This window comes from Natrix helvetica (assembly GCF_964273705.1).
Source record: "Natrix helvetica genome assembly, chromosome: 6".
Classification (NCBI taxonomy): Eukaryota; Metazoa; Chordata; class Lepidosauria; order Squamata; family Natricidae; genus Natrix; species Natrix helvetica.
The window spans coordinates 2,719,742-2,734,025 of NC_138553.1; the positions used below are offsets into that span (position 1 = coordinate 2,719,742).

Below are 14,284 nucleotides of genomic sequence, written 5' to 3' on the forward strand. Positions count from 1 at the left end.
GCAATAAAATGCAATAAAATATAAAATAAACTAATAAGATGAAGCACAGTATAAAATAAAAATCAAATAAAATGCTATAAAATAGTTAATACCCTCCGATAGAGATCACCTTATTAAGGGTCCTGACCGCCGCATACCGCAGAACGGGCTTCGGGGAACTGCAGAAGAGCTGAAGCACTGAACGGAGAAGCAAAAATTGACAATTTTGAATTTTGTCTGCCTAGGCAGGAAACCCTGTACCATTTCAGGCAAATGGCTATCCAACATCTTCTTAAAGACTTCCAGTGTTGGGGCATTCACAACTTCTGGAGGCAACTTCTGTTCCACTGATTAATTGTTCTCCCTGTCAGGAAACTTCTCCTTAGTTCTAAGTTGCTTCTCTCCTTGATTAGTTTCCACCCATTGCTTCTTGTTCTGCCCTCAGGTGCCTTGGAGAATAGCTTGACTCCCTCTTCTTTGTGGCATCCCCTGAGATATTGGAAGACTGCTGTCATGTCTCCCCTAGTCCTTCTTTCTCTTAAGCTAAACATACCCAGTTCCTGCAACCGTTCTTCATCTGTTTTAGTCTCCAGTTCCCTAATCCTCTTTGTTGCTCTTCTCTGCACTCTTTCTAGAGTCTCCACATCTTTTCTACATCGTGGTGACCAAAACTGAATGCAGTATTCCAAGTGTGGCCTTACGGTTGCAGTATCCCTGTGGCCACGTGATATATAGATGCTTGACCACTGACCCGTATTTATGATGGTCGCAGCATCCCGGGGTGTGTGTGTGTCACGCGATCCCCTTTTGCGACCTTTCCGACAAGCGACATCAAGGGGGAAGCCAAATTTGCTTAACAACGATGTTGCTAACATAGCAACGGCAGTGATTCACTTAACAATGTGGCTGGAAAGGTTGTAAAGCGGGGCGGATCTTACTGAAACCAATGTCTCACTCAGCGACATCAATTCTGGGCTCAATTGTGGTCGTGAGAGCACCTGTATACGGTGGATTTTTTTTTAATGACTTGGCGGCTACATCAATCGGTTGAATAGTTCAAAATGAATAAACAAACTTTCCGAGGCCGCGGGTCGCCTCGTCCACCGGGGATTCCGAGGTCTGAAACGAAGGGACAGATTCCCATGTTGCACTCACCTGAGACTGCCGGAGCCAGTTCCCGGGCCGTGCAATTGGGGAGGTGGATGATGGCCGAGGCGGCCTCGTAAATCACCATCTCGTGTTTGTTGCGCAGGCAGCTTTCGATGAAATCGAAGAGGGGGTTGTCGTGCCTGCGGGGAGAAGATACGGCTGCTTTTACGGGTCGTGGGAGGTTGCCATTAATCTCCTAGCTCAGTGGTGGCAAACCTTTTTCTTATGGCGTGCCAAAATTGTGCACGCACACATGCCCCAGCGGTGGGTTCCAGATCCCGGTGCAACCGGTACAGTGCAACGGGGCCGGGCATCCAATACATGAATGTGCACAAATGCACGCAGCGCACCCATGCATACGTACTGCCCGCGACGCTCTGCAAAGTCTCCGCGACGCTCCATCTGGTCAGCGGAGCGCCACGCAGACGCTATAAGCTCCGTGGGCGTGTGCGGAAGCCCCGAAAACCTCAAATACCGGTAAGGAGTGTGGGCGGGCGGGCGGGCCTTCTGGAGCACCGTACAGCAACGGTACCTGGTGCTCCCGGCAGGCTCCGGTACTCCTGTACTGAGTTGTAACCCACCACTGGCAATTCAATCCTCCCCGCCCACCTGCACATGCGCACACGACCCCTCCCCAGGCTCCGGAGGCTTTCCTGAAGCCTGGGAAGTGTGGAAACAGCCCCCCCCCCCGGCTCCCCGGAAGCCGCAAACGGATCATTTCCGGTTGGCCGTTTGGGGCCGTTTTTCGCCCTTCAGAAAAGCCTGGGGAAGCTGGGGAGGGGTCGTGCAGGGATGCTCTTCTGGACCCCCTGCTGAGCCCCTCCAGATCTCTTTACCCCTCCTCAGACTCCTTCAGCAGCCGGCTGGCAATCCGGATCAGCATGCAGTAGGCAAACTGAGACTTCAATCCGGATCTGGTGAATTTGTTCAGCATCTTGGAAACGGCCAGGCGGTCGTTTTTTCTCAGGTGGTAGAGCAAACCAAGGGCATGGTACTGCAGACGAAAGAAAGAAGGAAAAGGATTGATTTTCCCCCCATGCACAGGTGACCGGGGTCTGCTCAAAGCCAGGGAAAAGTGTTCTGGCCCACCAGCAGAGGATCTGGCAGCAGATTGGGACAGTGAGGAGGTTGGGGAGGAACCTGGGCCAGTCCTGGAGTCTGGGGAAGGCTCTGAGGAGGGGTCTGCGTTGGAGGCAGAGAGGGGGCCAGAGCCGTATGCCACTTATCAGCTGCCTTCGGAGTCAGACATCAGTGAGGCAGAAGAACAGCTGGAGCCTGTTCCCAGTGTGTTCATGCGCTGAGCTGCCAGGGGAAGGGAACAGCTAAGGAACAAGGGCTGACTCGGGAGTAAAGGCACATGTGGGTGATGAATGACCCCTCCCAGAGGAAATAAAAGAGGAGCTACTGGGGAGTGGAGTTTGCAGGAGACCATCAGTTCAATGCATGAGGGTGAAGATCAGTTCCTGACTTCTTGCCAAGGAATTGCTGCTACAGCTTGGAGTTTGGAAGATATCGGCCTGGCAGCTCTCCAAGCCTGATCAAGGCCTGTAATTGTGAAATCTCTTGAAAGACTGCTTGCCGGGACTTTGCTGGAGAGGAATTCCCTTGAACCTAAATAAAAGAGGTTTTATCGGGACGAGGAGTCGGCTTCATGATCTTGGGAAGCCTCAGTCAGAACACCAGGGTCGGCTCAAAGCCAGGGAAAGTTTGAAGGAGCCCTCAACACAGGTCGCACCTTCTCATGCGTGCCTCCTGGGGAGGACTGACCTAGAATGTCTGAACGCAACTCCTCCCCTACTGACGTCCTGATGACAGCCCATGCCACTGTTGAGCTGACTGAGACTGATGGGCATTGTAGACCAACAGCCAAGAGCTGCCATGGCCCAGTGGTTAGAGTGCAGCAATGCAGGCTAACTCTGCTCACAGTCTGGAGTTCGATCCTGACCAGCTCAAGGTTGACTCAGGCCTTCCGTCCTTCTGAGGTCGGTAAAACAAGGACCCAGATTGTTGGGGTCAATGGGGTGACCGTGATTCTGTAAACCACTCAGAGAGGGCTGTGAAGGGCTGTGAAGCGGTATATAAATCTAATTGCTTCTAACTGCTTAGGAAGGCTTCAAGGGAGGGAAGGTGGACTAAGGTGGGAGGCCTCCAAACGTGTTCCAACTTCCAGGCTGGGTCCAGAAAGCTTCCCAGGTCCCACATCCTGCTCTGGAGGATCCCTACCTGCACCATGACATTGTCACTGGAAGCAGCTTCCTGGGCTTCGTTAATCCACCTCTTGACCACATCGTAATTGACCTTCATCATGTGCTGGAAAAGAGGTTGTTAAATTAATTACGCGTTCCCGCTTCCCTCGTTGGATTTCGCTTCTCGGAGATAGAGGCCTGCTTGCCAAGAATTTGAATTCAGATCACGGGTGCGAGAGCCTCTGGCCTTGACGTCACTTACCAAGGACGACACCAAGGCAGAACTGGACACGCTGGGGACCTTGTCAACAATGGCCTGCTTCATGTATCGCTCGATGGCCTGCAGCATCGTTCCCTGGGAAAGCAAGAAGAATGGAGAGGAGAAAAACTTCCGAATGGCACACCGGCCAGAAATGAACGAAGGTGGAATTACATTCACTCGAGGCTCTTTGGTACCTCACAAAAAACGAAACTGAGCATTCTTTTTTTTGGCCGTTTGATTTAAAAGATACGTTTCTAGTCCTTCGCATTGGCGGAAACAAGCCTCTAAAACCAGGGGAGTCCAAACTTGGCAATTTGTGGACTTCAATTCCCAGAATTCCTCAGCCAGCAATTTCCGTTCTGGCTCAGCTCCCCCAACACGACAAATCCTCTGTAGTTGAAGCAATGATTCCTTTATTAGAAGCGCCGCCAGCTCCGGCAAAAAGTTTCTCTCTCACCGCAGGCTGACAAGTCTCTCCGGCAGGGAGATGAAGTTGTCTGCCACATCTATTCATCGCCGCCCCCCTGCCTTTGATCCCCAGAGCTAGAGTGGAGCTTCGCTAGCAGCGGTGGCTCTTCTGTCCCAAGGACCGGCCCATAGATTTCCACTGTTCTCCTCTCCTCTGCCACATCTATTCATCTCCGCCCCCTGCCTTTGATCCCCAGAGCTCGGGTGGGGCTTGGCTAGCAGCGGTGGCTCTTCTGTCCTGAGGACCGGCCCATAGACTTCCACTGTTCTCCTCTCCTCTGCCTTCTGAAAGTCCACGTGTCAGGCACTGGACCCAGCTGTTCCTCCTCTTCCTCATCAGCCACCTCCAGACCTGGGGGCTGTTGATTCTCTATCTGAGGGCTGATTGACAGCCCAGACTCCACCTCTCTCTCTCTCTCTCTCTCTCTCTCTCTCTCTCTCTCTCTCTGCCAGCTCCATTCCCTCTTCCCCCTCGGAGCTCTCAGGTTGCCTTGATGCTGACCCTGACTCCCACGTCTCCTCCTCCTCCTCTGATTCGGCTGCTGGAGGGGCCGGTGTCCAACGGGCCACAACAGTTTCCCAACTTTAGCCATCTTAAGATGGGTGGACTTCAACTCCCAGAATTCCCCAGCTGGTCATGCTGGCTAGGGAATTCTGGGAGATGAAGTCTACCCATCTTAAAAAAAACAAGGTTGAGAAATATTGAATTAGACAACAATTATGGTCCCTTCCAACCATTTAGGGACTATGATTTATTTACATTTAGAATAAATAGAAATTATGTCTGTATTTATTGATGATTCCATGGCTGCTGGTGTTCTTTTTATTTATTTTTGTTACATAATAAAAATTCTTTTGTGAACAGAGTGTTGTCCGAATTCCCCCATTAACCTTCCCACCAAAAGACATAATTCATTTTACATTATATTTCCATTATTTCCAATTTTAGCCCTATTACTTTTCTTCTCCTATTTTCCAATTTCTAGTTTTTAACATGTACAAACAATATAATTTTTCTTTCTCTTTAAAAATAAATGATTTATCATTTCTTTTCCATCTATTTTCTATTAACAATATGAATCTTCAAGTTTCAAATTTCAAGTTTTATATATAATCAACATAATTATTTAACGGCTGCTGGTGTTCTTAAAAGGCTTCTGACTTACTTTTATTTATTTGTTTGTTTGTTTATTTATTGAATTTATATTGCCACCCATGATGACTCAAGGCGGCATACAGAATATAAAACCACATTTAAAACAATAAAAACTAGCAAAAAAGTGTCAAATTAATTAATTAATTAATTAATCTTTTAGCTAAAAGATTCCACACCTCCAGAAGATGCTGGTTTGGTCAAGATTTTTAAGCTTGCCAAAAATACCCATTAGTCAACAAGTAGTCCTCGACTTACGACTGGTTGCTTAGCAACCATTCAAAGTTACAACAGACCCCAGAAAAGGTACTTTAGAGGCCAGTTATGAAGTTCTGACTGACCTCCTTCTTTGCAGTCAGCAACTGTCCACACACACACACACACAAATAAAAGGTTTGCGGTCCCACAATGACAATTTATGACATTTTTGGGGAAACTGCACTTCTGGCTTTTTTCGCCCCATGGAAAATAAAGGTGTTTGCTTAATGGCCACCAATTCGCTTAACGGCCAGGGGGATTCGATTAACAACTAAGCCAACACAAGGTTAGACAATCAGATCGGTCACACGATGGCCTGCTTTACGATCATGGCTCACAGCCGTAGTCGACTGCAGTCATAAGTCGAGGACTACCTGTCAAAAACACTGAAGGGGGGGGGGGTTTAAGATCTCCAGATAACACACACACGGCATTCAGCCGGGGTTCAAAATCTCATCCGTGAACCAACACATTCCTCGTTTTCACAACTGGAAAATTTTCATACTCACATCCGTGATCCGACACAGGGCTCGAATCGCCGGTCCTCGGTAAACGTCTTCTTTCCCCGTCATATCTTTAGTTAGGCTAGGACACAGAAGAGAAGGCTCGCCTTAACATAGATGCCAGGAGGGTTGGAGTTCAGCCATCCCAACTTTAGCTGTCTCGGAGGTAGACAGCTGCCATGAGTCCTGCCTGGGGAAGCCCTTGAAGACAGCTCAGAAGCTCCAGCTGGTACCAAGTGCGGCCAGGAGATTTTTGACCTATTTGGTGAATTCTGAGAGCCATCGCAATCGTTATTCTACACTTTGAGGGGTGTCAAACTCAAGGCCCATAGACTGCATCTGGCCCAAGGGGTGCTTAGATCTGGCCTGTGGTGCCAGCCAGCTTTCACGCCTAAAGCAGAACTAGAACTCACAGCCCTCCACTATCTAGTCCCATGATGGCGAACATGAGGCATTGCCCTGTCAGCTTCAGCGCGCTTGCGCACGCTGGCCAGCTAACTTCAGCCTTCTTTTAAGGCTGTTTTTTGCCCTCCGGAGCACGAAAAATGTCCCTATGGGCAAACTGGAAGTCACTTCCGAATTTCACGTAGGCCCGTTTTTCGCCCTCCGGAGCCTTCAGGAGGCTTCCCTCAAGCCTCCGGAGTGTGAAAAACGGCACTACAGCCAAACCGGAAGTGACTTCCAGTTTTCACGTAGGCCCGCTTTTTGCCCTCCAGAGCGCGAAAAACAGCCAAACTGGAAGTCCATTCTCAAACTACTGGTTTGCCCATAGGCCCATTTTTTGCACTCCGTAGCCTTCAGGCTGCTTCCCTGAAGCCTCCGGAGCACGAAAAACAGCACTACGGCCAAATCGGAAGTTCATTCCCAAACGTCCAGTTTGCCCATAGGCCCGTTTTTCCCCCTCCGGAGCCTTCAGGAGGCATCCCTGAAGCCTCCGGAGTGCAAAAAACGGCACTATGGCTAAACCAGAAGTGACTTCCACTTTTCACATAGGCCCGTTTTTCGCCCACCGGAGCGCGAAAAATGGCCAAACCAGAAATCCGTTCCTGAACTTCCAGTTTGCCCATAGGCCCATTTTTGCACTCCGGAACCTTCAGGGAAGCTCCTAAAGCCTCCGGAGGGCCTCCAGGGGCTGTTTTCACCCTCCCCAGGCTCCTAGAAAGCCTCTGGAGCCTGGGGAAGATGAAAAACGGGTCCATCACGTGCTAAAAGCGGGAGGGGTGTTGTGTCATATGTGCATGTGCGCAGGGATCTCCGCATAGAATTATGGGTGTGGGCATGCCCGCACACCCCACTGTGCTCCCCCCACTTTTGGAACGCGATGGGAAAAAGGTTCGCCGTTACTGATCTAGTCTGATGCGTTATCCGCTGCATCAAAGTATCTCTCAGCACTGTGTTTTATTTTGTAAATGTTCTGTTAGTTTAATTAAAATATTAAAATAGGGGAAAACGTTGCTTTCCCAGGATAAATGTGTCTGCTTAGATTTTTAAAGGGTGCCCAGGAGACCGAGCTGGGACTGCAATCTGCCTTAGGCAGGATAATTGGTTCTCCAGGAGACGCTGAATGCGAAAAACAGGCTTGTTTCAACCTGCAGAAGACAACCCCATGGTGACCGAACGGATTCCGGAAAGTGATCTATAGGCTTCTGGGTGGCAAAGAGAGTCAGCCTTCCTAGATTCTTCACCCCAGGCCTCCAGAGGTCTGTGAATGCTCCAACACTGTAAGTTTCTAAGAAGAGATAGGATAACCGTTGGCCTGAAGTGCTCTAGGGCAGGGATGGCAAACTCCTGGCCTGCGGTTTAGCGAAGGGGGGGGGGAGTTGCAAAATGTCATGTGACGCCGTCATGACAACGCGAGTTTGACACCTGTGGGATAGGGTTTCCTGCCTGAGCAGGGGGGTGGACTAGAAGACCTCCAAGGTCACTTCCAACTCTGTCTTGTCTATTCTAGTCTACATTCTATTATTTTTTTCCTATTCTATTCTCTTTTCTATTCTTTCCATTCTATTCTATTTTCTATTCGATTCTATTCTTTCTCTTCTCTTTTATTCTCTTTTCTAATATCTTTTCTATTCCTTATTTTACTCTTTCTCTTCTTTTCTGTTCTATTCTTTCTATTCTTTTTCTCTTCTCTTGTCTTCTCTTCTCTTTTCTATTCTATATTTTATTATTCTCTTCTCTTTTCTCTTCTATTCTCTTCTATTCCTTATTCTCTTCTCTTCTACTCTCTCTATTCTCTTCTATTTCCTTCTATTCAATTCCTTCTTCTCTTCTCTATCCTATTTTCTATTCTCCTTTCTTCTCCTCTTCCTTCCCTTCCCTTCCGCTCCGCTCCATTCTAACTTCTCTTCTAATTCTCATCCCATCCTACCCCACCTGAGATATCAATGCTTCTAGCCTCAGAATCCAAACCAGATACCTGCTGGTGACGATGATGACGTCTTCTGAGATGTTGGCCATCTCTTTGATGGTCAGGTAACACATTCTCCTTAAGGTTTGCTGCGGGAAGACCACAATTAAAGTTGAATTTTCCAAGAGGTTGCTGACCTACTGCTGTTTTATCACCGTGGTCCTCTCTAGGGTTGCGTGTGTCCCCCCAACCTTGGCCACTTTAAGACTCGTGGACTTCTTCCCACCATGGATGAATGGCTACAGAAGCTGATGGGAGTTGGCAGAGATAGCTACATTGACCATTTTGTTCTAAGAACATAAGTGTTTTCTTTATGCTTGGAAACCACTTCTGGACTTTGTGCTTGAGGTGGGGGGGGGGGCGGGGAGAAGAAACTTTGATTTTGGGTTTTACTGATTTGTCGTTACGGAAATGGCTAGTTTATCCTATTATGGAAAAGTAAAAAGTGGAAGTTGGATGTGACTATCTCATTCTACTGCGACAGAGGGAGTCGGAAGTCAACGCACTTTTTTTTTGTTAATTTCCCCCCTCTCTTCCTCACTCTTTTCCCCTTCCCTTCCATTCTGTATCCTACTATTTGCTTTTGTATTTTATTCTCTGAATTATTATTCTCTGAATATAATGTTTACACAGTAAAATAGAAAAGAAACAGACTTATGGACTTCATTTCCCAGAATTCTGGGAGTTGAAGTCCACAAGTCTTAAAATGGTCACCTGATGTTTTGAGACCCCCCCTGCTTTCAAGGAAGGACACCCAGAGGTGGGTTCCTACCAGTTTGGACTGGTTCGCCTGAACCAGTAGTGGTTTGGCGGCCTGGGTCTCTGGGAATGGCAGCGACGGAGGCCTGCCACGCCCCCAAAGCGGTTCTCCGATGGGGCCGCCATCTTGATTTCTGTGTCGGAAGCAGAGAGGGGGCCAGGGCCAAGTGTAATTGCACAGCTTAAATTTCCCTCCCTTTTAAAACATTTTGCGCATGCGCAGACCTATTTTCTGTGCAAATGCGCACGCACCGAAATGGCCGTAATGCCGGGAGCGACCCACCAGAGGACACCCCTAAGGACGCTGCCAGCGGTCGCCGACACAGGAACAGGAAACCAAGGATCAATCATTGAAGAAAGGACTCACATCGTTGGACTGGAATAATCTGGTCATCGCGAAGAAGGCTTCGGTGGCTTCCGTCGTCCCGAAATGCTCACCCTAAGAGAGAGAAGCAATCAGCGGACACTTTAGGCCAGCGGTTCTCAACCTTCCCAATGCCGCGACCCTTTAATACGGTTCCTCCTGTTGTGGTGACCCCCAACTATAAAATTAGTGTCTCGGTTCCTAAGACCATCGAAAAAATGTGTTTTCGGATGGTCTTAGGCGACCCCTGTGAAAGGGTCGTTCGACCCCCAAAGGGGTCCCGACCCACAGGTTGAGAACCACTGCTTTAGGCCAAGGCAATGCTCCTTCAACTGCTAGGCTCAATTGTCAATTCTCCTGGTCTCGAATAATGGGACCGCCCCACAAAGGAAACCAAAACAGACCCAGTTAATTTCACATCAGCTTTTGGGATGCAGCAGGGAGCACCGTGCTAAGGAGATGCACATCAAACATCAAGAATATTAATCCAAAGGTAAAGACGACCTTGGATCTATTTCACTGCCTATTGATTTAATGGAACTGTTGTCTAGGCGGGTGTTTCACGGGGAGAAAAATATAGATGTGGTTGCCAACCGGGCGACAAGGAGTTCGAGTCCCCCCCCTTAGGCCTTAAAACTGGTTGTGTGACTTTGGGCCAATCACCAGGTGATTGGGAGTTCTAGTCCCACCTTAGGCATTAAAGCCGACTGGATAATATTGGGCCAATCACCAGGCAACAGGGGAATTCTAGTCCCACCTTAGGTATGAAAGTTTCTAGCATGGGGCAACTGCCAGCCTGGCAGTGGGAGATTGGATCGTGGGATGGACTTGTGGGTGTGGGGGCAAAATCATGAACTTTCAACTGGGTAGGGAAAACCAGGAAGCTTTCCAATTTGGGTTTTCCCAGATGTGCCAACATGGCTCTCTTCATCAATTGGAACTTTGAGCAATACTTTGCCTCGGACTCTTGATTTACTTTTGGATGCTATTTGGAAGCCTGGCATTGCATTTACCTGGTTCAGCAAGTAAAGGATCTTGGTCAGGATGTGCAGACATCTTCGTGGGTTGATGGGCGTCTCGTTGAAAATACGAGCCTGGGGAGGGAAAGAGACCAATCCAGGACTTCACATTGCTACAGGAAACGCTACAGGAACGTAGAGTCAGACTCCGGGAAGACCGGGTCCCTACTTGCTGATGTTTCTCGTGGGACTCTGGGTCCAAGTCTGGACCCCAGTCCTTGAAATGGCCGTCGATACGCTGGCGTTCACAGAAGGGCAGTCTAGATCAGGGGTATCAAACTCAAGGCCCGCGGGCCATATCCGGCCCGTGGTGTAACCCTGAAAACAGTGAATAAACCTGGTCCGCGGTGCCTCTGCCAGCGAAAACGGAGATTGGGAGGGCTGTGCGCGGTTCCCGCAGGCTCCATTTTCAGCTGCGACGGCCTCCTGCCACCAAAAAGCAGAGGTCGGGAGCCCATTTTCACTGGCAGAGCGCATGAGGCTCCACAGGTGCCCCAACACGAGTGACGTCGAGCTGGACTCTGTGTTAAGCATCATAATTTCCATTACTCATTATTATCACCTTGTTGTTTATATCTAATGGTTCATCACTTTGTCGTTGGTCCACTGAGAAATCCTGCAGCGGAGGCAAATTCCTTGTGTGTCCAATCACACTTGGCCAATAAAAGAATATTCTATATTATATTTTCAATTCTGTTTACGTAGGTTTTAAAAACTCCCGACTCTCAATGACTTATTTTTGGGAGGGTTGCACTAGATCAGGGGTGTCAAACTCAAGGCTCGGGGCCCAGATCTGGACTGCAAGGGAATTTAGATCTGGCCCAAGAGGCCACCCTGGAAACAGTGAAGGAATGGCCCGTGGTGCTTCTGTCAGCGGAAATGGCACTCCCCAGCTCCGTTTTCACTGGCTGAGGGTTACAGGAGGACGCGGTAGCCGAAAACGGAGCTTTTACTGGCAGAGGGTTGCAGCAGGAAGCTGTAGCCAAAAATGGAGCTCGGGAGCCCGTTTTCACTGACAGAGTGCTTAGGCCACCACAGGCACCCCCAACACAAGTGATGTCAAGAAATTGAGTTTGGCACCCCGAGCCTTGATGGTCAGGGGAGACAATGTGACGTCCACTGAGAAGTAGTTAAAGGAACTGAGTATGTTTAACTTGTCAAAAAGAAGACTGCTCTAGTTGTGTCTAGTGGTAAAGGCACCAAACTAGAAAGCAGGAGACTGTGAGTGCAGGTAGTCCTTGCCTTACGGCCACAATTGAACGCCCAAATGTTCTGTTGCTAAGTGAAAATTTGTTCAGTGAGTTTTACCACCTTTGTTGCCACAGTTGTTAAGTGAATCCTTCCAGTTATTAAGTTAACACAGTTGTTAAGCGAATCCGACTTCCCCACGGACTTCGCAAGGTCGCAAAAGGGGATTGTGTGACACCGAGATGCTGCGACCGTCGTAAATAGGAGCTAGTTGTCAAGCATCCGAATTTTGGTCACGTGACCATGGGGATGCTGTGATGGTCGTAAGAGTGAAAAGCAGTCCTAAGTCACTTTTTCCAGTTCTGTTGCAACTTTGAATGTTCACTAAATGAACTGTTGTAAGTCGAGGACTACCTATACTAGTCCTGCCTTAGGCATAAAAGTTGGTTGGGTGATTTTGGGCAATCACTAGGAGATGGGGAGTTCTAGCAGCTCCTTAGGCATTAATGGCAGCTAGGTAACCTTGGGCCAATCACCAGGAGAGGGTGAGTTCCTTCAAATAATAGGGAGGGAGCCACCACAGAGAAGGTCCTTCTCAGTCCCACAGGCTGACCACTTCAGCAAAGGAGACGAGCAATTATACACAAAAAGAGTGATCTGTTTGCACACCAACCAGAGACGGATGGTCATAGAGACAGAATCAACAACACAAAATAAAGTCAAAGAAAGCTCCATCATACCTCCTGGAGGATTGCGCTTTTTTCCAAATGTTGGAAAGGATTCGAGCCGCTACCTGAAGGAGACAAGCGTACATGACGTGAGCCCTGGACATTTCAAACGAGAGGGATTTGCGACGCTCCCTTAGATACTTTCAGCAATGCCAGGTGAGACCCTCCCATCAAAGGGAACCATCCCCACGGAATGGACGCTGCTTGGCAATGTGAAAATGAGCAAGAAATAGGAGTCGTACATGAGGCTGTGAAGCAAAACAGGCCTTCTTGGCCTCATGATTTTTTTCTTCCCAAGGCTTGAACTACAGAATGGCAGAGCTGGAAGGGACCTTGGAGGTCTTCGAATAACGCAGTTAAGTGAATCTGGCTTCCCCATTGAAAGTTACAAAAAGTTACAAAATGATGATCACATAATCTCAGGACACTACAAACATCATAAATATGAACCAGTTGCCAAGCATCCGAATTTTGATCATGTGACCATGGGGGGGGGGAATGCTACAACGGTCCTAAGTGTGAAAAATGGTCATAGGTCACTTTTTTTCAGGGCTGTTGTAACTTTGAACAGTCTCTGAATGAGCTTTTCTAAGTTGAGGACTACCTGTACAAGTATCAGAGGGAATGAGGGATTGCGAGAGTGGCTGGGAAACTGTCACAGAACGTTGAAAATGAAGATCGTGTTGACTGCAAGCAACAACCAGCAGCACTGAAGCAGCCACGGGTCCCCCAAATTTCATTCCCTGGGGAAGGAGAGATCCCAGATTTTGGACACACTCTCTACAGTAGCCCACTGGAGATGCCTTGGTTCCAAAATCACCACCTATGACGCACTGCTTCGCCTGATGAACGGTCATGACGGTGAGAGTTTTGGTAATACGTTACCCGGCAATGTTTGCCATGCAAGGACCTTGTGACACCAAACACTTGGAGGTAAGATAGGTGTGGGTGGTCTCTAAACCTGGGGGCCCTCATTTGTAAAAAAACAAACAAGCCACCAACCACGGAATCAGGAACACATGGCGCAACATCGGAGAACAAACCCATTGGGACAAGATTCAGCAGTCCATCTGCATTTCAAAGTCAAAAGCCACTCTTTTTACACGCAGCAAAGTCCACATTCTGGACAGAGAGGCCCAATGATTTGAAAGGGGGGTCAAGGAGGCCATCTAGGTCAAAATTAAACAGCTCCCCCTCAACAGTTGTCTATCTCCAGTTTACAACACGGTCCTTTCAGCCGTTTCAAGAAGGCTCCACCCCCATTTGCACCACTCAGGTGACCCTGAGGACACAGATAAAACCTCCAAGTGGCCTCAACGACTTTCTAAAAAAGGATGCAAATGAGCAGCTGTCTGCAAGGAGTCTCAATCCTTCCATCCTCCACCATCCAGTCAGAACTGAGGAAGGTGCTTGGATGAACAGTGAAATGTCTTACAAAAAACCCAGAAAGTCCAGTTGCCTCTTGAAAAAATCCCCTTTCAGACCTGCATTTGTAGTTCAGTTTTGACTTAAGATTGAGAAGATGGGCGTTCAAGTCTAATCTGAGCCAGGGAGGCTATCTTGGGGGGGGGGGGGGGGTGCAGTCCGTCTCCTTTAATCCAAGAGTCAGAAGCTTTCTTTGGGGAAGGGGCTGGGCTAGAGAAGGTCTGCCTTTGCTCAGACATGGAAGATCTTGCAGGAGAAGAAAAAGCAGAGCCTTGGGGTGGAGTCAAGAGAGGAATCAGGCTGGAATCCTTACGTTGTCACAAAGGCACCAAGCCCAATTCCCTTTGAATTACATTGACTTTTATCCCGAGCCAATGTAGTGCTGACTGTTGGTTATCCTTGTGGGTAGACATGAGTAATAAAACTTCTGAAC

The 14,284-nt window shown here is 48.5% G+C and overlaps 1 protein-coding gene across 2 annotated transcripts in view; it reads right to left on the bottom strand.

Annotated features, from left to right (window-relative positions):
* COPG2 (COPI coat complex subunit gamma 2) overlaps positions 1-14,284 on the bottom strand; it is a 34,983-nt gene that overhangs the window by 18,534 nt on the left and 2,165 nt on the right. For both annotated transcript variants that reach the window (XM_081958801.1, XM_081958800.1), the window contains exons 2-11: positions 12,439-12,491; positions 10,505-10,585; positions 9,495-9,566; positions 8,378-8,457; positions 5,965-6,040; positions 3,577-3,669; positions 3,352-3,438; positions 1,965-2,122; positions 1,135-1,268; positions 110-177 (exon numbers count right to left, since the gene is read on the bottom strand). In XM_081958801.1, the coding sequence (XP_081814927.1) occupies positions 110-177; positions 1,135-1,268; positions 1,965-2,122; positions 3,352-3,438; positions 3,577-3,669; positions 5,965-6,040; positions 8,378-8,457; positions 9,495-9,566; positions 10,505-10,585; positions 12,439-12,491 (902 nt within the window). The remainder of the gene's footprint in view (positions 1-109; positions 178-1,134; positions 1,269-1,964; positions 2,123-3,351; positions 3,439-3,576; positions 3,670-5,964; positions 6,041-8,377; positions 8,458-9,494; positions 9,567-10,504; positions 10,586-12,438; positions 12,492-14,284) is intronic.